Here is a 24,085-nt window from a genome sequence, read left to right on the forward strand (position 1 = left end):
TAAAATTTCAGCTTCTCAGTCTCAGCCCCATTTCAAGGGCTCGATAGCTATATGTGGCCAGTGGCTACCATATTGGACACAGACAACACAGGACATCTTCATCATGACAGAAAGTTCACAGACAATGGCTAAGTTATCCATTTCTTAGAAACATTCACTATTAGCATGGTATCGAAGTACACAGTAAGCTTTCTTTAAAAACTAACTTGGAAACACTAGATACTTTCTGATAAATTTCAGCATACAGTTAAGTATACTTAAAAGGTTTTTCTTTTCCTAGCCCTTGAATTCAATGAAAGTGTACGACAGCCTGGATTGCAGACACACTGTAGTATTTCTATGATATGAAGGAAGTATTTCATTCAATACACAGGTTGTGTACAGATTACAGTTCAATAAAATATATACAAACATTATGCATATTTGGTAAACACATTACATCTGATGGACATTAGATATTAAACAATTCCATTTACTTTTTTCCAATTTCGTTTTTCTTTATCAATATTTTTATAAAAAACCAAAAATATATAAAAATATTCCTTAAAATATTTTAAAACTGTAGTGTATAAAGTTTGAAGATGATAAACAAAAGAGTCTTTTCCCTTCTATTTAAATCAGACCAAAGATATAACTGCACTCTTCGCTGAAGAGAAAACCTAACATAAATCTCTTCTAGCTCTAAACAGTAAACCTTAAAAAGTGGCAATGGTACTATTCTGCCTTCAAATCAGGATAAGTGAAACCCAGGAAAACCTTGAAGAGTGTCCAAGAGACAGGGATACCTTAAGGTAGCGTTTCCAGTTTCCTACCAAACACATGAACTCTACTAAAATTTATCTATTTTATCCATAAAATGGCTTTTATGGATAAAAATTGTCTCAAAAAATGTAAACCTTAACTTATTCAAAAAATCTGAATCATCTTGGCCTTTTTTTTTAATTTAGCTAAATTAAACTGCAACCATCCTTTTTTTTGTGTGTGTGTGTCTGTCACACTTTAAAACACATGAAGTTACTTTTTAAGGGAAAAAAATAGATTAGGATAAAGAAACATTAAAAAGATCTTAAGTGGTAACAGCTTTCACAGATCAACTAAGTTCACACCTGTGCCTTCAGTGCCACTCAAAAGGAAGCCAGTCAGTAAACATCACATCATTTCAGGGCTTGGGAGAGCGCACCATGAAAATACAGGAAGGTTTTTGTAACAACAAAGAAATGAAGTGGATCACTGGATTTAAGGTGAACATCTGTAAGTTTAAATTTATACTTAACAAAGTACTACTGAACTACATATAGACCTATATATAGACATATATATAGTTCAGTGGGTTAACCTCTTGGATGCTGGAGGAAGTATCAGCTAACTTCTCTATCAATGTGAAACATGATGTCAATCTGCCATTTGAAGTTTCTGAAAACTAAGTGATGGTTTTCACTTTGGTTGAAATTAGGAAGAAATTAAACACTTAGAAAGCAGCTGATATTTTATACACAGTACCACATTTCCTAGAGATTCAACTGAAAATACAGTAGGGTGACAATATAATTTTTGTCCCCCCCCGAACTAAAAACATTATGAATTTTTGTTTGCCTTATGGAGAATGTGATAAATTGATTTTTAAGACATTGATAGATAATGTCCTATTTTACAAAATAAGAGAAAGTCTTTCTACTTTAAGGTGAAAGAGTACAAAGTGAAAAAAGAAAGCATTCTAAGAGCTCATATTGACAACCACTTTAACAATTTTAACATTTACTAGGCACTTGCTACAAGGCCACATGCTGTGCTAAAAACTTTACAGCCATTATCTCATTTAATTCTCATAATGATCCTGTGCAACTGATACAATTACTATATCATGAAACTAAGGTTTAGGGAAGTTAAGTAAATATTCAAGATGACTTGGCCGGGCATGGTGGCTCATGCCTGTAATCCTAGCACTCTGGGAGGCTGAGGTGGGAGGATCACTTGAGTTCAGGAGTTCGAGACCAGCCTGAGCAATAGTGAGAGCCTGTCTCTACAAAAAAAAAAAAAAATAGAAAAAATTAGCCGGGTGTGGTGGCTCGTGCCCACAGTCCCAGCTACTTGGGAGGCTGAGGCAGGAGGATCACTTGAGCACAGGAGTTTGAGGTTGCTATGAGCTAAGCTGACGCCACAGCACTCTAGCCAGGCAACAGAGCGAGACTGTCTCAAAAAAAAGAAAAATATTCAAGATGACTTAACAGTTAAAATTGGAAAAGCCACATTCCAATGGAGTTCTAACTGCATATGAAGCCCATGGTCTTCACAACTCTGAGCACCTGCCTCCCAGGCACCCGAGCCAGCATCGAGGGCAGAGTTCTGGCAGCAGCACCCAGTGTGTGACCACTAGACCGAATAGCAGAGGTGTGAGATGCTTAAAAAATGAAAAATATTAAAAGAAAGAAGTAAACTGGCAAGTCTTCCTATTTATTCTTGGAATTAAATTTATACTTAATAGGAAATACTGTTCTAGCATCTAACACAGCTAGTCTTCGATGTGGGCAGCTTACTAAAACCGATCTTATGATTTAGCTAATTTTGGTTCTATGAATGGCTAGTTTCTTACTGTTTGTTGGTTGCTTTTTTTCCCCCCTTCACCAATGATACCCTAGCTTAGAGACCTTATTTATATGCAAATATTCGTTTTTAACTTTCTTGGAAAAACTGAAGGTATAAGCTTTAAGCTTGAATGTAAGGACAGATCATTTCTAAATTAGACTCAGAAATATTTCCTTCCTTTGAGACAGGTCTTCTACCATTGTTTCCAAGCAAGAGAGATACCTTGTTGAATCAGAGGTCAAATTAGGTAAGACACTGAGCACAGGAACTGTAGCAGTACCTTATCCCAGTGTGAAAATGACTGTACTTCCTTAACATGTCCCATTATTTGGATGACTATATTTAAGATGAAAAGAGAAAACATTCAAAGAAACAGCTGATAAAAAATGAAGTATTACTTAGCACCTTACTAAATCATTTTCCCAAAGAACTCTGACTTATCTCCTTTAATTCAACGAATGCCTCCATGCATTTCAACAGCTCCTCTTCATGGAAATGTCTTTGCAATACTAGAGCAGCCAAAAATGGAGTTACCTTATTAATGGGCCAATTTAAAGAAAAGTCAGTAAATCCTACTTATTTCCCCAGTTCCACTTCCCCCTGTGGTTACTTATACATTATCTATAGATCTACAATGTAATGGCAAAGAACGAAGAGTAACATTAAGTTGTCAAGATTAAAGTAAATTCTCCAAGTTAGTTCCCCACCATCCACTTTTGGCAGGCTCCAAAGTAATTAGCTAAAGTTTGGTATCTCTTCACACTGACAGACATTTAGACAGGCTTTTAAAATTAACAGTGAAAACGAACACACCGTAACTCTAAATAATCCCACAATCTTCTATGATAATTTTTTAAGTTGAAGAGAATGTTCAGGTTATAAGAGTCTATCAACAAACATGATCTAAAAATTAAACTTTAATTTCAAATATTTCTATATTCAATAAAAATGTTGTCTATACACTGCTCCTTCATTAAAGAGCACATTCACATATGTAACTTCAAATTTTAAAAGTTTCAGGAAAAGGATGATCTAAAGTTCCTTGCCCATTTGCTAGCAGGGAAACACACTCTGCAACCTTCTAACCCCCTAAACTGAGCAGCTACTGGCAATAGGCAAAAAGACCTCACAGCCCACCAAATGGGTGAGAGTGGGATTCCTACGTTAATGTTGCAAACTCACTCTAGCCAGCCTATGAAGAGATAGGAAGGGCACAAGTTAGAACACCTGCGATATGAGAAATGCACCCCTCCTACACACCACCACCACCCCCCCCCTCTGCCCCGCCAAGGTGTCCTGGCATTATTACTTGCACATCCTCAGTTTTCTCCAACTCTTTACGCCCATAGCCAAAACAAACAAAAACAAAAAAGCTCTTGGGTTTAATAACTCTTGTTTACTCTTGATTTAAATTGTGTTTGCTTTCACAAAGTTAAGGTTAAAGTCTAGGAATTCTCCTGAAACCTATGGTACAGAATTATTTAGAATTAAATACAGAAGACAGTGAGGGAGAACAGGTCAAATACACTTTTAAAGCAGATCAGAAATATTATACTCTTTATAAGGAGCAACAAAAAGTCATGTTTTCTTCAAATAGCTGCCTGAGTGATGATTTTGATTCAATCTGTAAAGTAAGAGGTAAGTAAACACTTTTCAGTCTTACCGGCCATCACTCTTGTTGTCCTGGAAATTGTGCACAAAAAAAGCAAGGAGGATGATGAATGTTCCCATCTTTATGTTGATTTTTTTTTAAATGGTGCCAATTTCCTTTAAATTCTCCACTACTACCAACCCTAGTGTCATACCCTATCTCTAGAAGGTTCTCCTATATTTTTTTTACACTAAGTGAAGAAAAAAAATAAAATAAAACCCCATTCGTGGTGACACACTGTTACCTACTAAAGTTTTCTAAGGCAAAAGCACAAATACAAGTTTGCTACTGACTTCGTTCACTGATAAAAGAGCTGCATTCAGCAACAAAGGAAAAGCACGGGCCATCTCCCTGTGGTTACTTAGGGATTATCTATAGATTTACAGCTGTAACTATGGAGAATGGAGAATAACATTAAGATGTCAAGACTAAGGTAAATCCTCCAGGTTAATTCTAGCAATGCTTTCCCCCTAATTGTCCCCTAACCCACTTCCCAATTCTCCTTTCCCAGCCAACTATTCCTCTGAGGTGCCAGAGACCGCCTTTCCAAAAGACTGATAAAATAAAAAGAAAAAAGCGGCAGAGAATACAAAAGTGAGAAAAAAAAAAGTGTGGGGGGTATATGTACATAACAGTAAATATGAAGGCTTTCTCCCTTACCCCTGGAGAACCAACTTCATGAAGAAACAGAGAGACAGGGAGAGATTGTGTGGGGACGAGGTGTGGCGGGGGATTAACTATCAAAAGTATCCAGGCCGGCACGGTGGCTCACGCCTGTAATCCTAGCCTGGGAGGACGAGGCGCTGGGCTCACGAATTCGAGACCAACCTGAGAAAGAGCGAAATTCCGTCTCTACAAAAAATACAAAAATTAGCCGGGCATGGTGGTGCACGTCTGGAGTCCCAGCTACTCCGGGAGGATGAGGCAGGAGGATCACTTGAGCCCAGGAGTTTGAGGTTGCTGTGAGCTGTGATGATGCCACTGCACTCTACCCAGGGTGACACAGAGAGACTCTGTCACCAAAAAACAAAAAAAAGTATCCAAACACCACTTGAAACTAAACTCTTGAAAATGGCTGTAATCTACCTTTCAGAGAAACATTATTTTTTTTCTACAGGACAGAAACCATGTAGATAGCCTTCCTTGAAGTCCAAACAAGTGAAATCTCACTTCAATAATCTATCTTTTCATAAACTGATACTGATACCCTAATACACACACACCCCGCCCCAATACTGCATGTATTGATACCTAAAAAATGTTACCACTTCCCTAACCTTACAAGGAAGATAGATAAAACCTGTCTTGGAAGTAACTGTCATATTAGACTAACAGTTTTAAATTTATTTCTACGTGCGTAAATTTATTTATACTTTGACTTGTTTCTAAAAAGAATTTGAAGCCACTGATAGGAAAAAGTCTAGTACTGTGCTGTCCAATAAGGCAGCCACCAGCCACATGTGGCCACTGAACACCTGAAATACAGCTCATCTGAACCGTACAAAATACAGACCAGGTTTCAAATACTACCTCAGCAGCTCTTTATACTGGTTACATGTTGAAATAATATCTCGGATATATGGGTTGAAATATATATTACTAAAATTAGTGTCAGTTTTTTTTTTTTAATGTGCCTACTAGAAAACCTAAAGTAACATAAATGGCTTGCATTTGCAGCTTCCTCTGTATAACTGGACGGTGCTGGTCTAGGACGTAAACACATAAAGAAATGATGGCCAGAAAGTTATACTTAAATAACAAAATTCCCTTACCATCTCAGTGAAGACCTTTGTCTCCTCCCTGCTTTCTACCAGACCACCGCTCTCTGACCTTAACACAGTGCTTGGCACACAACAGGCACTAAATATTTTTTAAACGTAGTTGAACAGAGGCAATTAAGATACAAGATGAAAATGCAGTATGTAAAAGTGGCTTCTGAAAAGTTAAGAAAATCAATTGGCTACTTAGAGCACCCAGCAGAGGCCTAATATCTAGGCTTTGAAAGTAAACTAAAAAACTACATTCTTATTACCTATAATATTTCTGATAGTCACAAAAAACAATACTCTTTTACAAAATAAAAGCCAGCTGAGAGGCAACGCTACACAGTCTAAGTTACTCAGAACCTCAGGGACTTGCCCATAATCTGAAGGACAATCCACTTAACCAGTCTTTGTTTAGATAAGCTCCTTAAATGAACAAAATGTTGTTCTGTGCTTTCTTTCTAGGTTGTTCTCATCCATGTCCACAGTGCATGGATAAATGGCTCCACTCCTAGTCCCACCCGCTCTCCACTCTCTTCTTATGGTGCCAAAAAGCTCCTGTGTACTCCAGGGACACGGACCCAGGACCGTACAGCTTACTCCCTCCCACGCCTCGGACCCTACATTCCAGTAATACTCGGGACACTAAAGGCTTATGGAGTTCTCCCATCTTTGCACTTATTGTTTCTTAACCTTTTTTTTTTTTTTGAGACAGAGTCTCGCTCTGTTGCCCGGGCTAGAGTGAGTGTCGTGGCGTCAGCCTAGCTCACAGCAACCTCAAACTCCTGGGCTTAAGTGATCCTACTGCCTCAGCCTCTAGAGTAGCTGGGACTACAGGCATGCGCCACCATGCCCGGCTAATTTTTTCTATATATATATTCTTAGCTGGCCAGATAATTTCTTTGTATTTTTAGTAGAGACGGGGTCTCACTCTTGCTCAGGCTGGTCTCGAACTCCTGACCTCGAGCGATCCACCCACCTCGGCCTCCCAGAGTGCTAGGATTACAGGCGTGAGCCACCACGCCCGGCCTGTTTCTTAACCTTTAAAGCCTTTTCCCTCTCCCATCCTTCTCTCAACTGATACTGATCCTTCACATCTCAGCAAAGACATTACTTCCCCCAGAAAGCCTTACAGGCCCCAGCCTTGCCCACCCAAAGACTGGGTCACCCAGTGCCGCTCTCCACGGTGCACTTCCCATGGCATATTCTCACCCGCACCTCCTTGCCCCCGCATAGCAAGGTCACTCCCTCTCTCTAAGAGGAGCATGAAGCCTCAATATTTGATAAAAATTTCCTTGAAACCAAGGAAATAAAGTCAAACTCTGATGTTTGACATGACAATTGGTAAGATTATTTTTAAAACTTTACAACAGGCATTTCAAACACATGCTAGATGACAATGCATCATTTTTGAGTCTCCACTATGTTTAGTACTTAAATACTTTGGGAGGCTGAGGCAGGAGGATTACCTGAGGCCAAGAGTTCAAGACCAGCCTGAGCAACGTAGCAAGACTCTTGTCTCTACAAAAAATACAAAAACTAGCTGGGCATAGTGGTGCACGACTGTAGTCCCAACTACTCGGGAGGCTGACGTGGGAGGATCCCTTGAGCCCAGGAGTTCAAGGTTACAGTGAGGTCACACCACCCACACTCCAGCCTGAGCAAAAGAGTGAGAACCTGTTTCTTAAACACTCCCCCCACAAAAAAAGTTACTTATCTCACTATGCCTCTAATTAGCAAGGTATATGAACCCCACTTCAGAGATAGTGAGGCTAAGTAACCTACCCAAGGTCAAGGAGTTAGTAATCGGTGGTGCTTCTATTCAAAAGTTCAGACTCCAACGCCTGTTCTCTTTCCTTCATACCAGTGGTTCTAATAGTGTGGGCCAGGGTTCCTGGAGGGTCTGTGAGGTCAGAACTAGTTCTCCATGATACTGAGACGTTATTTGCCTTTTCACTTTCATTTTCCCTAAATGGACAATAGACTTTTCTAGAGGCTTATGACTTGTACAGACTGTATTCAGAAGCAGATGTGAGAATCAACAATTGAGAAAATATAAAACAATGCAACTAATTTTTTGTTTGGGGAAAGTTATTTTTCATTTAAAAACTGTTATTTATGTTAACACGTAATGGCTTATTATTTTAAAATAATTAACCAGTCAATACTTTAAACTTTCCTCAGTTTTAATTTCTGAGACAGTAAGTATCAATCCTTGTAACCCACATCAAACAAGCTCTTTGGAGTCCCTAATAACTTTTAGGGGTCTGAGATGAAAGGTTTGAGAACCGCTGTTCTATCAGCTACTGAAAAAGAAATATAAGCTAGGGTTTTTCCTTTCCCTGTAATTATCAAATAACCAAAAGCCTAGAGCTTCTACTAAAGAATATTTCCACATAAAAAATGCATAACTTTGCACATTTTGATCTGATGAACTTTGGCCTCTTTTATATTCTCCTTTGTTGACTTTACAATATAAAACTAATATTATCTTTAAAGATACTTAAATGTGTTATATAATTTAGAAAGTATCCATTCAGAACCCATGAAACAAAGAGCACAACTTCTATTTTCAAAAATAAAAAACTCAAGAAGGATAAGAGTTGACAAGCCTATCTGAAAGTGATAATTCAGTTAGCAAATTACATGGATATTTCAACCTAATCTGATAGCTTCCCTGCTACTCAGCATGGTTTTTTTTTTTTTTTTTTTGAGACAGAGTGTCACTTTGTTGCCCGGGCTAGAGTGAGTGCCGTGGCATCAGCCTAGCTCACAGCAACCTCAAACTCCTGGGCTTAAGCGATCCTACTGCCTCAGCCTCCCTAGTAGCTGGGACTACAGGCATGAGCCACCATGCCCGGCTAATTTTTTTGTATATATATTTTTTAGTTGGCCAGATAATTTCTTTCTATTTTTAGTAGAGACGGGGTCTCACTCTTGCTCAGGCTGGTCTCGAACTCCTGACCTCGAGCGATCCACCCGCCTCGGCCTCCCAGAGCTAGGATTACAGGCGTGAGCCACCGCGCCCGGCCACTCAGCATGGTTTTGAATCACCATTCTATCACATATGAAATACAAAATAATTTTAGTTCTAAAATAATTAGATAGATCAATTTGCTAGGGTAAAATGTCAATCATTCAGAGGGAGAGAGATTTTTAAAGATACGTGATAGAATTTTTAATTATCCCCATCATTATCTTCTTGGCAACATAAACTAAAAGCGTGGCAATATTTGTACAAATCAAATTTATTATTTCAAAAATAAGGCTTTAAGGCCGGGCGCGGTGGCTCACGCCTGTAATCCTAGCTCACGCCTGTAATCCTAGCTCTGGGAGGCCGAGGCGGGTGGATCGCTCGAGGTCAGGAGTTCGAGACCAGCCTGAGCAAGAGTGAGACCCCGTCTCTACTAAAAATAGAAAGAAATTATCTGGCCAACTAAAAAATATATATACAAAAAAATTAGCCGGGCATGGTGGCTCATGCCTGTAGTCCCAGCTACTAGGGAGGCTGAGGCAGTAGGATCGCTTAAGCCCAGGAGTCTGAGGTTGCTGTGAGCTAGGCTGATGCCACGGCACTCACTCTAGCCCGGGCAACAAAGTGACACTCTGTCTCAAAAAAAAAAAAAAAAAAAAAAAAAAAAAAAAAAAAATAAGGCTTTATATTTCATAATATTTAAGCTGTTCCTTAAAAAACAAAATTCATTTTACATTGTGTCTACACAGGAAATGACATAACTTCATTTCAGGAGATCAGAAACCAAAAGCTAGAGCAGAATTAACGTATATATACCATGGACAAGACATTATTGTACTAATAATGGAAGATGCGTTACCCCAATCTCAACATCCTTTGGGGTGGATACTATTTTTCTCGTTTTACTGATGGCTCAGAGAAGTGAAATCGCTTGCCCAAGATCACTGGGCTAACTAACAGCAGTAGAGCTGGGATTCAAACACTTTTCTGACTTGAAAGCCTATGTTCTTCCAAAGACTTTACGCCTCTCTAGTGTTGTTTTCAAAACTGGGTGCTTCAAATCTGAAGAGGCTACAAAGTTAAGCAGAAATAAGAAAACAAATACCGTGAACAAAATAGAAAACATAATCGCACTTATAATGAAAATACCTCAAATGTCTTTGTCTACAGCCCTTTAAAGGTTCGGAGTTCGTCTACAATAACTCATTCGAAAAAGAGGGGAACACGCTTGGGGTCTCCCAGCACAGCCTCCAGGGCTCAGGGCCTCGAACGCCACCGACTGACATACGTCCTCTGAAATGCCCATGGAGGTATTCTGTACGCTTAAAACTCAGGAAAGCTGGAGGAGATCAACAACTCTCACGCAGGGATCAGACTATAATCACAGAGGGTCTCCTCAAACTGTGCTCAAGATGCTGGAATGAGAAGTCTAAGAAACCACTGCTCTAAAAAGATCCCTTGTTCAGTAAGAGATTTTCCAGGGAGTAAGAAAAGAATAATTCCTGGAAACTAAGTCACATTCATTTCTGGTCTAGAAGCCACCTCGGTTCTAGGTTCGCAGGCCTCAGGGACAGCCCTTTTGGTCCCTTCTGAGGACGGGCGCTTTGCTCTGCCGCGGACACAAAAAGCACGGCCAAGCAGCTGGGCCGGACCTCCAAGCCCTGCGGGCAGGGCGCTCCCCGCGCCTGCGCAGACTGCCCGTCTCACCTGCCCTTTCCCATTGTCCTCTGCGGCCCCGCAGGACCAGGTCGGTGGGACCGTAGGTCCCAGAATCCCTTTCACGAGGAGAACGGAAGCGCCTTCTCTCCTGGGCGGTGCACATCTGGTCGCTTGTCCTCCATGCCTTCTGCTGATTTCGGGGCTCTCCTGAGAATCACCAGGTATGCACTGAGACCAGCTTCCCCGAAACACCCCTCGTCCTGCGTCCCAGGAAGCCTTCCTGACCACTCCCCCAGCCCAGCCGAGGCTGAAGCTTCTGTACTAAATGCCTGTCCGCTGAGATGCCCCAGTGGCTTTGCTTCCCCACCAGACCCTTTTACTTTCACATAGCTTCAATCCCTTCTGCTCCCACTACCTGATCCCTGGTACAAACTGTTCTTGCCGGCCTGGACAACAGGTTCACACTTCTCATCTTTGCGTCCACATCTATCCTATGGACTGTCGAATCAATATCACTGGCTCCCCATTTAAGTCCAAATTCCTTAAAACAGAATACAAGAGTCCAACAATCTGGCCCTGACTGATACTTTACAACTTGAAGCTCCTGTTTCCCATGGCTGTTTCCTGCAGCAAGCTCGACCTGTCAAGCCCAGGTTTAGCAAACCATCACCCAACCTGAAATATCTTCATGGGTTCACTTTCCCTAGGTAAGTCCTAGCGAAATTCCAAGCACCCTCACCCGCTGGTATTTCCTCTCTCTCTAGACACGTGTCACATAATGATGATCTTTTACAGTTTTATATTTTCACATACAGATCTTGTTTCCCCAAATTGATTATAAATTCATCAAAACAAACACTATGCCTTACAACTCTAAGATCACCTATGGTGTCCTCCAAAAAGAGTTGCACTCCTAGTGGATGATCAATATATATTTCTGAATAACACTCAGAATAGTTTGTACACATGGATATTAATTTCTTTCATAGACATAGGGCATAAGCACCAATTTATAGTAAAAAGATATATTTGTGAATACTGGAGCTTAAAACTTAAATCTGGACTGGGCAAGGTGCTTATGCCTGTAATCTGAGCACTCTGGGTGGTCAAGGTGGGAGGATCGCTTGAGGTCAGAAGTTCAAGACCATCCTGAGCAACAGTTAGACCCCGTCTCTACAAAAAATAGAAAAATTAGCCAGGCGTGGTGGTGCACGCCTGTAGTCCCAGCTACTCAGCAGACTGAAGCAGGAGGATCGCTTGAGCCCAGGAGTTTGAGGTTGCAGTGAGCTATGATGATGCCACTGCACTCTAGCCAGGGCAACAGAGACTCTGTCTCAAAACAAACAAACAAAACACAACCCAAACTTAAATCTATTCCTTTATAAACTCTGAAGGATAACAAAAATCTCAGCTTACAAAAAAGGAAGACTCCCTCTTCAATGCTGGGTACCCAAATCTCTTAAGAGACCAAACATCTGTGAATTACCATTTACTATGATTTTCTACAGTTTGTAATTTAAACTTATATTAAGAATCAGCAGTTGGTAAAATAAGTATTACAGAAGTACACATTTTGTAGCTTCCCAAGGAAAAAAATCATAATATAAAAGGAGAGATGGAGGAGACTACCACAAACACATAAAACTTTGCTGGAAGCCAAGTTTCAGTGTATTTTTAAAACAGCAGAGGGGAGCAATGAATGGAGAAAGAAGAAAGAGAAGGAAACAAAAACATTTGTCTGATGAGTGTTCTGAGTCCACTGTCCAGCTTCTTGCAGACAGGGACTCAGTCTTAGTTATCTACATATCCTTAGCACCTAGCACAATTCCTGGAAAAGGGGGATTCAAGAACTGCTGAATCAGGCCGGGTGCGGTGGCTCACGCCTGTAATCCTAGCACTCTGGGAGGCCAAAGTGGGAGGATCACTTGAGGTCAGGAGTTCGAGACCAGCCTGAGCAAGAGCGAGACCCCATCTCTACTAGAAATAGAAAGAAATGATCTGGACAGCTAAATATATATATAAAATTAGCCAAGCATGGTGGCACACGCCTGTAGTCCCAGCTACTCGGGAGGCTGAGGCAGTAGGATTGCTTAAGCCCAGGAGTTTGAGGGTGCTGTGAGCTAGGCTGACGCCACGGCACTCTAGCATGGGCAAGAGAGTGACATTCTGTCTCAAAAAAAAAAAAAAAAGAAGTCTTGAATGAATGAATAAGTGCATAATCTGGTAAGTGAGTAAATAGAGAGAGTAATAGAAAAAAATGAGTTCAAGCAGCTTACAGCTGCAGTCCCCAGCTCCCAGGCCTTGGACCAGTACTGATGCAGTGTGGTCAGTTGCCTCTTTGGAACCAGGCCACACAGGAGGTGAGCGGCTGACAAGGAAGCTTTATCTGTATTTACAGCCACTCCCCATCACTTGCACCACCACCTGAGCTCCACCTCCTGTCAGATCAGTGGCAGCATTAGCTTCTCCTAGGAGCACAAACCCTACCAGAAAATGCACAAGCGAGGGATCTAGGTTGCGAGCTCTTTATGATAATCTAATGTCTGATGATCTGAGGTGGAGCTGAGACAGTGATGCTAGTAGTGGGGAGTGGCTGCAAATACAGATTATCATTAGCAGAGAGGTTTGACTGTACGGAAACCATAATTAATCAGTTGCTTGCAGAATCATCAGAACCCTATCAGTGAGTGGCAAGTGACAATGTAATAATAATATAAATAAAGTGGACAATAAATATTATGTGCTTGAATCATCCTGAAACCTTTCCGCCTCCCCCTCTTCAATGGAAAAATTGTCTTCCATGAAACCAGTCCCTAGTGCCACAAAGGTTGGGGATCCTGGCCTATAGGATAGAAATTAAGGCACTCATAATGAAGAAACTTTTTATAAAGTTTAGAGGAGAACTCTTGGACAAGTTAACCATGTTGAACTTTACAGTGCAATGCAGGCATGCTCCGCGTTCCCTTACCTGATGCACAGGCACTTTCTGCGGGGTGTTCTGGGGTGATGGGTGGAGCTGTGCCCAAGGCTGGTGATGCGGGTGTGGGGGTGAAGACTGGTGGTGCAAGCCCGGGTGGGGCTGCAGCGGAGGACAGGTTGGCAACTGCTGAAAAGACGGCTGCTGACCAGGATGTTGTTGGCCAGGTATCAGTCGTTCCTGGATTGCTTGTGGATCTGCAAGGCCAACACCAGGACAACCATTTGGTCTCATGTGCCCGGTCAACTCCCTCGGTGCCGAGGACATGCCCATAAACGGACGAGACTGCTGCATGTTTCTAGGGCCCATATTCCTCTGTCCGATTCCCATGGCACCAGGGGGCTGGTGAGACGGCTGAGGGTGGGGCATATTTGGATAACTGCCAACTTCCATTGGTATCCCAGCACTTCCGGGCCTGACTTGCGGAGGAGGAGTGCCTGCTGGATTACTCATTGCTTTCATGGGTGACATGGGAGGTGGAGAGGCATAAGTTCCCTGAGGCTGTGAAGGATGCATAGTTTGTGTGTTCATTTGGTTAAGTGAGCCGCTGGGGTGGATGGGCTGCTGGTGCATTAGTCCTTGACCACTGTTTGATGGGAATCCTACAGCATTGGGGTATCTTGGTACGGACTGATTCATTGGAGTATTATTTGTAAGGCCTAAATTTTGATTCATCCCTGTATTGTTAACTAATCCCTGATTTAGGTTACTGTAAGGATATCGAGAATACTGCCCTGAGTTGTTTATAGTAGGAGAGGGGACTGTCTGGCTCCGAGAACTAAAGTTAAGGGTTTGTGGCCTAACAGCCCCTTGTTGAGGAGGATTCGGGGAGAATCTGGGACTGTGGGCAACGGATTCTCCATGGAGAGCAGTAGGGGGGTGGTGATGGAACTGCTGCACCGAGTGGCGCAAGGAAGGTGCCATGCTGGGACTCTGCTGGGGCACGTGGGACAAGTGGCCGGGTCCTGAGGTGGCAATAAATGGATTTCCCTGATTGAGGCCCTCTTGACCTTGGGAAAACTGGCTCATCCTCTGCTGTGGCTGACCATGCTGCTGCATGGAAAAATCCCCACGTGCCATATAGCTGCCCATCTGCTGCATGTGCTGAGGGTGGCCCTGCGCAGGGGGCCCCGACGGAGCCGGCTGTGGTGGCTGTGGCTGCTGCTGCTGCTGGTAGGGGGCTCGTATCTGGTCTGGTACCTGAACAGCCCGGGGGCCCCACATGGAGCCACTGTCCACAAAGGATTGCCCGTGCCTTTCGTTCTGCATTCCAGGGTAGACTCCCATCTGACCGCCGCCACTGCCACCATGGGGCACCTGAGGAACGGGAGGGGTGTGATACTGCGAGTGTGGAGACGCGAGTCCGTTCCCAGGGGCATTACTCATCATTCTGTTAGGCTGATCCATCAGATGCATCTTTTGTTGCTCATACTGATTATAGTGATCGAAATGTGTCAACTTCGTTTGATTTTGATTAGTGGAAGGATGATGAAGGGATGGCTGTAAAGAGGCAAAGCCTTGGTCTATCGGCATTTGCTGACCCATGGGATTTACTGGGTTTTCAGGGTAACCACATTCTCCAAGATTTTCAAGACCTTCGCTGAAAATACTCCCATCCTCGCCAAAAAGACTCATCATTCCTGGATCCGCCATCTTCTTCCAACACACGGCTCCTCCAAGGGATAGCTCGAGAGCTTGTCTGTGCTTCACTTCACTAAGGTGTTTGTCCTCAAAGCCTATAATCCTTAACTAATCTTCTTCATGTCATTCCATATTTCTTTAATTCTCCTGGACCCTGCAGTGTCAGGCAAAGTCTGGATGTAAGTCCTAGAAGGGAGTGGGAGGTGGGGAGGAGGAAGGAAGAAAACAAAGAATTAGGAACAAATGATAAAAACTGCCAGTATTTTACACATTTGAATTTGGTTTCCATCAACAATACTAATCTAGCCCCCTCACTGAGCTGTATTTTATAAATCTAGTTCACTTTAAGAGAAACTCATTAGCTTCTACCAGAAGCATTATTATGATCGGTTACTTAGAAAGCAAGCAAAACACTAACCTTAACCTTAAATTAATCCATTCACTACACTTCCTAGCATTCCATTCTTGGATGGAACAGAACAAAAGAACACAACATGAAGCAGCAGCAGCTGCCACAGCAGGCAAGCAGATGTATGAATATAGCCAAGCAGCCCATCTGTTGAACTAAAGCCCTGGAAATGCTCTGGTTACCAACAGCCCGCCCTTAACCTTATTCCCCTGAGCAGTGTAATCAGATGAGCAGCAGCAGCACCGAGGACTGTGAAAAGCTCAACTTAGTTAAATTGACTAGAGGATTATACAAATACCAAAATCAGTCATTTCGTACAAATTAGATATTTACAGCCCACATACAACTATGTAACAGCAACAGAGGCATCTCACAAGAAGCATCCATAATGATGTTGAAAAGCAAGATTGAGAACAGTATAATAAATTCATAATTTCATTATGTTTAATGGCAGAAATATACAAGATTCAGAGAGAGACTAAAAGAAGAGCTTTCATTCTCCAAGAGGACCAATTGCACTCATGGCTCTGGGCCCGCCACATTCCCAATCTGCACTGACGGCAAAAGCAGACCAATCACCAGGCTCATTATTCACCCACGAGCACGCTGGGCTCTTGTGATGGACCAGGATCCCACGTGACCACTCAGAGTCACTCTAGCTGGGTGAATACTTTATAGACGATGGCTATTCTCAATAGTAGAAACAGAGAACTTTCCCCCAAAACTAGTCAAAACTGAAAATTATTTTAACAGAATAAAGTTCAAAATATCCATGCAGCCGTCACCATTGCCTTGAGCCCTTTTGGGACAAGGCAGGGCACAAGCAGGTAGGGAGAAAAGTGGGCAGACACATCCATGACCATCCTCTGTGCTTACAGCACTCACAGTATATACTGTGCGATGCTCCATATTTTATTCAACCTCTTTCTAACAGATTTTGTGTCAGACCAAAATAACTAATATAAAGAATGCCTTAATAATCAAAACAGGAAAAGTGGCTTTTTTTGAGGGCTAATTAAATCAACAACCTAATAAAGAACTGATTCACATAGGAAAAATGCCTGAAATCTTAAACATCTTTGGAATTTAACTTATTTTTTCTCTTTGTAAGCACATTAAGAATTGTGTGATACTGGCCCATTTAAAAAAACAGTATCTTTTTGAAGAATTTCCAAAGTGATGTTATAAACAGGCTCAGTCATAAATTCTACTGACACGCTTGCATGTGAGCATGGGAATGAACAATGGGGTAACCAACACTGCCGAGAACTTACCAGTAAGATAAATAAAAATTCCGTTTCTGCCTGCTCTATTCTAACATATTCCTAACACGGGGAAAATTTTGCTTACAGAAAATGTAAACAACATTCCTGTTCACTGTCAGAACTACAGACATAACACCTGAGAGGGTCTCCAGGTCTGTAGTTTTCAGGTGACAGCTGTCAGCTAAAGTCAAAGGTCTCCTCACTCCACCGCTAACTGCCACGAATTTTCTGATCTACTTTCTCCAAATACAGAGGTCAAATAGGTGAAAATAAGGTGAGCGTGAAAGCCATTTTACTGAAAACATGCCACTTTACTATGCAACTACTTTAAAATCCAAAATAAAGAGAAGTAGAAATCTCCAGTGCCAAATACAACAAATATTTATAAATTGAATTTACTCGTAAAAAGCCTAAGCAGTCAGTCTTCATTTACTCAAGGCTCATTCTAATTTTCAAGGAAATAAATTCTGGGATGGACCTCATAATAGCTTAAACCAGCCGTGCAGACTAACCACTTACCAAAATAACCCTTCAAATTAGCTTAAGGAAAGTAACGTCTACTTATATGTCCTGGACGGCCTTGTTTTATAGAATAACAGCTTCACCCTCCAGGGTCCACCAAGTGTCATGGGAGGAAATGCTACTGACTAGATTAGGCTCTCAGCCAGCTCCAGGTGAAAGGGGATCCCAGAGGGAGTGGACAGCTTGGCCCACTGGTGACCCTCTCCTGGAAGCCCAGAGGCAGAGACAGAAGCCTGGGAAGGCACAAAGCAGCGAGCCCTCGCTGAGAGTAATCACACCGACACTTGCCTGTGCTCCTCTTCCTTCTGATTCCCTACTCCTTCTCACTGGGTATCCATTTCCTGGAGGCATGAAGAATGCCAACATTACATGCTATCAAGCAAGCATGTTGCCCACCACAACTGCGACCACACTCAGGTGAGCCATGGGCAGAGAAGTCCGCCTGGCTTTATAGTCTGTCATTAGTGACTGCTCACACTCAGACAGCCACCAACACCTTCCTGCCCCTTTTCTGACCTCAAGACCCGGCTGGCAACTACGCCAGGAATCCATCTGGTAGCTGTATTTCATATTTCTGATTTGAGCTAATCTAATTAATTTGTTTGGTCTTTTATAATTCGATCAAGACCATTTGAATGACCACATTCTCAAGTCACAGCTGCAATGTGTAATTTTGTGTTTCTATAAAAGATATTTATTTAAAACTCTTTTTTAAAGGCTTCTACTTTCTCTACGTTCAATATGTACATTTTCTATGTCTAGAGCAGCACTGCCCAATGGGCTGCAAATGAGAGCCATATGTGTAATTTTTAATTTTCTAGTACCCACATTTTAAAAGTAGCCCAAAAAAGAGTGAAATTAATTTTAATAATTTCTGTTTAACCCAATATATGTAAAATATTATCATTTCAACATGTAATCAATATAAAAAAGAATGAGATAGCTTTCATATGTGAGTATTGAGTCTTTGAACCCCAATATGTATTTTACAGCACATCTCAATTCCTACTGGCCACATTGCAAGTGAAAAATGTACACATGGGGCTGGTGGCTACCACACTGGATAGCATATTTATAAAGTATCAAAAAGAAGAAATGGAAATAACAAGTTAGCAGTGGTATCAAATAATTCTCATAATTATCACTTAGGTAATAAATATTCAAGTTATATTTATGCTTGATTTGGCTTTAAATAAAAATTAAGATAGATCTCAAAGTATATTCATTTATTCAAAAAGTATTTACTGAGCATCTACTATGATCCAGGCACTGGTCTAAGTGCTGGAAGAGATACCAGTGTATCAAATAAACAAAATTCCCTCTTGTCCTCAAGGAGCTTACATTCATCTGTAAATGATGAATCTCTTAAATTAGAACTGAGATTTGCTGCTTATGTTATAAAAATTTAGAATACCATTCCACAAAGTACTCCTTGGTAATTTATGATAATAAGTGTTCTAACTAGGTTCAGTATGTGTAGTAAACAGCACAGATACACATAAGAAAGACATAGTCACTTAAGTTTCAACTCAGTGCCCTACTGGCAAGCATTTTCTGAGAAGTGAACTGAAGGATGGTTCAAAAGGTGCGTGTGTTTGGGGGTGAAGAGGGGGAAATGGGAGACTGCTAGACTAACAGAATCATCAGTAATAAAGGCTCACCGTGAAACCAATCACAAACATTTTAGGGCTGGCAATCAATTTGAGTATCTTCTAAACCAAATTCCTCTTCATTTACCAGATGAAAAAACTCTTTACAGGGCAGAGAGGATAAAACATCTTCTACAAAATATTTTAGTGACAATTCCCAAAAGTGAAAGAAATGAATGGATGAAATGGCACCTTAGCAGTGAGGGCAAAATATCAAAGACCTATGCTGGGTCCATTTTCTTCACAGACGAGTCACTAAAACAATTGCGGCCATCACCAAATAGAAAAGAGTTTCCTTTCAGAAAAATTTTTTCAATTATACTATATATAACTTTTAGGAAAGCAAGCACGTATCAATACCAATTGGAGAAATTGATAAATTTTATTGGGAATAAGCAGAATGAAAACAAGGCAGATCCAAACACAGAATCAGTGATGAAAGCAATGAGTGCACAGAAAGCAAGATGAAAAGTTACCCAAAAGTTAATATTTAAAATATATTTTATATATAATTTATTAATAATTTTTAGAATTTTTGTTAAATTTATTATATATTTGATATATGAAAATTTACATAGATATAAATTTAATATAGTGATTTCTGACCTCCCAAAACTTAAACAATTCTTTACTATGCTATCCTCAAAGGAGAATGGCATTTATAGCTGAGTTTTAATTTGATACCATAGTGACACAGAACCATTTTATGTCACATGCATGGACTGGAAACCTAGCAAGGAGATAGGTGAATACGAAACACCTTTTGCATGTAAAATATTTCCTATAGCTCGACCACTTTTCATCCAATTCTGTAAGCAAAATGCCATCCAAAGGAAACTTTCTGGATAAACAGCCAACACGTGGGCAAGTGTGAAATCACAGGATATTTGCCTATTAGATGCTGAAGACTATTTTGGTGTTACGTAGCTTAATTTTGAATTATTCTCTTTAAATTTCTCTCTTCCACCTCCTGAGGTGGAATGCCTGAGGTATAGAACGTAACTGTGGCAATGATGCTGGGCATGGAGGTGAAGCATGTATCAGAATTTCCAAGAGAGTGTCTCACAGCTGGAAAAACAACACATCACTACCCTCACCACAACCCATGGAGACACCTCTTGATCATCAAGGTTACAAAACATTATCAAGACGGGGAAAGGATCTGCATGCTGATAGGTGGACACACAGAAGATAAAGGAATAAGCCCACTGCTGAGCTCCATTCAGTGCAAGTCCTTTCAGCGAGGTCATGAAGCCTGTGGAGAGCAAAACCCCACCCCACCCAGCCCCCGCCCGCCCCCACCCACCTCTTGGGAAAGTTTAGCGGGGCGATGCTCGCTGGTGGAGGAGACATCTATGCAACTGACAAGGTCCTGGATAAAGAATCAGGAAGTGCCTCCAAATTACCAACATCAGAATATCACATTCAGTACTAGTCCTATCCAAATTTGTTTTGTAGACCAAATGATGCCCTTCCTAACCCCGAGACAAGACCACATCTTCTTCCTCATTAGTATGCTTGCGCAGTGCTGACGCGCCATGACTGCGCTGCGCAATCCAGCAGCCACTAGCCACATGTTGCTATTTCAATTAATTAAACTAAGTAAAATTTAAAATTCAGTTCCTTTGTCACACAAGCCACATTTCAAGCTCTCAACAGTCACCTGTGGTTGGTGCCTACTTATTAGTGCATATAATGGAACATTTCCATCACTGCAGAAAATTCTATGGACAGCACTGCTATTATTATTCTTAGGAGTAACATTTTTAGACAAAGACCATATTAAATAGCAATGCTCTTTCATGAAAAATATTTTCTCCTCCCCAGAGATTAATATCCTTTTAAAGGTCCGTATCTATCCCTTGTGAGGAAATATATGGTATTTCCATACAACATACTTTATGTTAACTATACTTCCAACCTATAAAATTTCTCCTTTCTGGCCGGGCGCAGTGGCTCACGCCTGTAATCCTGGCACTCTTGGAGGCCGAGGCGGGTGGATCGCTCGAGGTCAGGAGTTCGAGACCAGCCTGAGCAAGAGTGAGACCCCCGTCTCTACTAAAAAAAATAGAAAGAAATTATTTGGCCAACTAAAAATATATATAGAAAAAAATTAGCCAGGCATGGTGGCACATGCCTGTAGTCCCAGCTACTCGGGAGGCTGAGGCAGTAGGATCGCTTAAGCCCAGGAGTCTGAGGTTGCCGTGAGCTAGGCTGACGTCACGGCACTTACTCTACCCCGGGCAACAGAGTGAGACTGTCTCAAAAAAAAAAAAAAAAAAAAATTCTTTCTGTAATATCTCCCAACGTATTTCTATTTCTTAATAATTTTCACTATGTTCACTATGTTAAGAATAATTCTCAATTATGCAAAATTCAGAAAAAGATTTAGGAAAAAAAGGATGTGAACTCCCTTCAAAGGTCTGTTAGTCCAAGCACCGCATTAAAAATAAAACCGTAATTAGTAATATGGATTGCACTGATAGATTCCATTTATATCACTAAGTAACCTCAATTTTACGGATATTAACTGAAGAGACACACGTTTTTAGTCAGGAAAACCTCGCTCTGAGTTGATGCTGTGTAAGCAGTAGTACATTTTTATGTCGGCATTCCCTGCGGCAGCTAATGCTATCTCCATCCACCCCTTCAACCTCACTAAACAATGAGAAATAATCCTAGATGCTTACTGTCATCAATAATTTAAAAAATATCTAATGAGCACCTACTTTGTGTGAAGCATTTAACAGACATTGGGTATACAAGGTTTAACAAAACAGATGTGGCCCTGTCCTCATGCAGCTTGCTGCTCTAAGAAGTGCCCCTCGGACATCCCCTGTATTTAACCCATTGGCCAACTTGCTAATTCTGTCTCCTGAATACCTCATAGGTCTGCCTCCCTCCTTCCCATTTACGCTATCTCTGATGTAGTCAGGCCTTCACGGTTTAGCAAATGACAAAAAATGAGAGGTCTAACTGGTTCTCCTAACACTTTCACACTAGTGATCTATCTTCTAAAACACAGATTGCATCATCTCTCCCTGATTAAAATCCTTAAAGGACTTCCCATAGCTTTCAGGACCAAGTCCAAATGATCCAGCATGCTTGAAGGCACTCTGTAAAGAGATTCCTGTCGACTTCTCCATTCTCAACTCCCCAAACTCCCTTCCCTCTGCCCCCTGAAACACTAACACCCCCATTAGGTATATCAAACCACTAGAAGTTTTACCAGCCATCCACTTGCTATCTCACACCTTGAGTGCCTTCTTCACACCTGCAGTCTCTTCTTTTCTGGCCTCCTTCCTTAGCCATGTGCAGACTGGCCTCTTGTTCCTCTCAGTTCCTCTGTTACCCACTCGTCTACAGAAGCCTCCTGACCCTCGGCCTTCCCTCCTCAGGCTGATTCTGAAGCCCTCCCTGGCACTAGTACCACACCACTATGAACAAGAGCTACAAAAGTGCCAAGCACACTGTTGTGCTTGTTTGTTTACCGGCCTCCCTCTGGAGACCAGAACCCCCCCTTGAAGTGGGGTCCCGGGACAGCACTCCTTGGAGCTGATGAGAGATGCAGCATCTCAGGCTCACACCAGACCTCCTGCCCCAGAATCTTTTATTAACAAAGGCCCTAGGTGATTCCTGTGCATGTGAAAGTTTAGGATGTTCGGAGACTCTAGTTCTTCCTAAACTATAGCACAGACTGACTACTCAATTAATGTGAGAATGAATCAACAACAAATGACACTTGTCCCAAAGAATTACAAAGCAAATAATACAAAGATATTTCACTTAAAGAAAGAAAGGTAGTCTTAGCATTTGTGACTGACAAAGAAACAATACTTACTTCATCCAAAGAATTATGAATAACAGCGACAAATTTTAATCTGTAATGGTTTACAAGGAGTGGACATCTAAAAGTGGTTTAACTTTAAAGCAGATAATGCCCATCTGCTTGCCAATCATTTTTGCAAGACAAAAAAAATGCAGTTAACATTAATATCTAATGCTTTGTTACATAATGTTCTGTTTCAAAGGTTTCTTGCAGAACTTTTTCAGTTATTTCTACATAACTTTGAAGAGTCTGGATATTCTGAGTAGCCTTTCAGATAAAGAAGTGTTGTTTTTTTTTTTTTTCTCTTACATATAGTGCTGTGGCTAGTATGTTTCCTTTCAAGGCAACTAATAAAACAGCACTTGGCTAACAGCTTATACTAAGCGCATGCCCACAGCACTAATTTTTTTTCTAGATGGTCAAAAGGATTATATTGCCCCATGCATATATGAGCTGTGCCACTAAAGCACAGGAATCATGGAAATTTATGTCCTTTAGAGAATGGCCTAAATTTATACCCTGCAATTCAACATTCAAGTATCACTCTCTAAAGATAACTCCTGCAAAGGCCAAGCCCACTGAGAAGGTGGCCAGCACTCTGATCCTAACCCAGAGACAGCTGACCTGACGCCCTGGTGCAGACACTAGGAACACACATCCAGCATGGTCTCCTTCCCATACAAAACATAATGTGGCCCAGCAGTAGACTGGCATGCATTCTGATGACACCTGAAGTACTCAACGTTATATGCATATACATATCCATATATGTATACATGTATATACATATCAATATATACCATATCGATATGCTAAAGTATATATCTATGTAAAATACCTATTATCTATCCCATATCTTTTTGATGTTATCCTAATTAATTATAATGGGGAAGAGGGAGAAAAGCAAACCAGGAAACAGGTCCAGAAATAAGTGAATGGAAATTTTGAAAGTAAGTTATTTGAAACAGGAAAAAATTAAATTTCAGAAATATATTTCAACCCACCTATCAAGAATGTTTAGAGTGCAAACTTATGGAATAGTATAAATTTTACAAAATTTGCTCACCACTAGCATGTATCTTGTTTAATACTGTAAAATACCCTGGGATATTTTAAAATGCAAAGCTTGGTTGGTATATAAAGGCCAAGGACACCATGCTTAT

At 41.2% G+C, this 24,085-nt stretch overlaps 1 protein-coding gene across 2 annotated transcripts in view; it reads right to left on the minus strand.

The window, feature by feature from the left end:
• Nucleotides 1–24,085, minus strand: part of CHD7 (chromodomain helicase DNA binding protein 7) — a 186,450-nt gene that overhangs the window by 110,537 nt on the left and 51,828 nt on the right. For both annotated transcript variants that reach the window (XM_045560964.1, XM_045560966.1), the window contains exon 2: nt 13,599–15,434. In XM_045560964.1, coding sequence (XP_045416920.1) covers nt 13,599–15,260 — 1,662 coding nt within the window. In that variant the 5' untranslated portion in view covers nt 15,261–15,434. The remainder of the gene's footprint in view (nt 1–13,598; nt 15,435–24,085) is intronic.

This window comes from Lemur catta, chromosome 9 (assembly GCF_020740605.2).
Source record: "Lemur catta isolate mLemCat1 chromosome 9, mLemCat1.pri, whole genome shotgun sequence".
Classification (NCBI taxonomy): Eukaryota; Metazoa; Chordata; class Mammalia; order Primates; family Lemuridae; genus Lemur; species Lemur catta.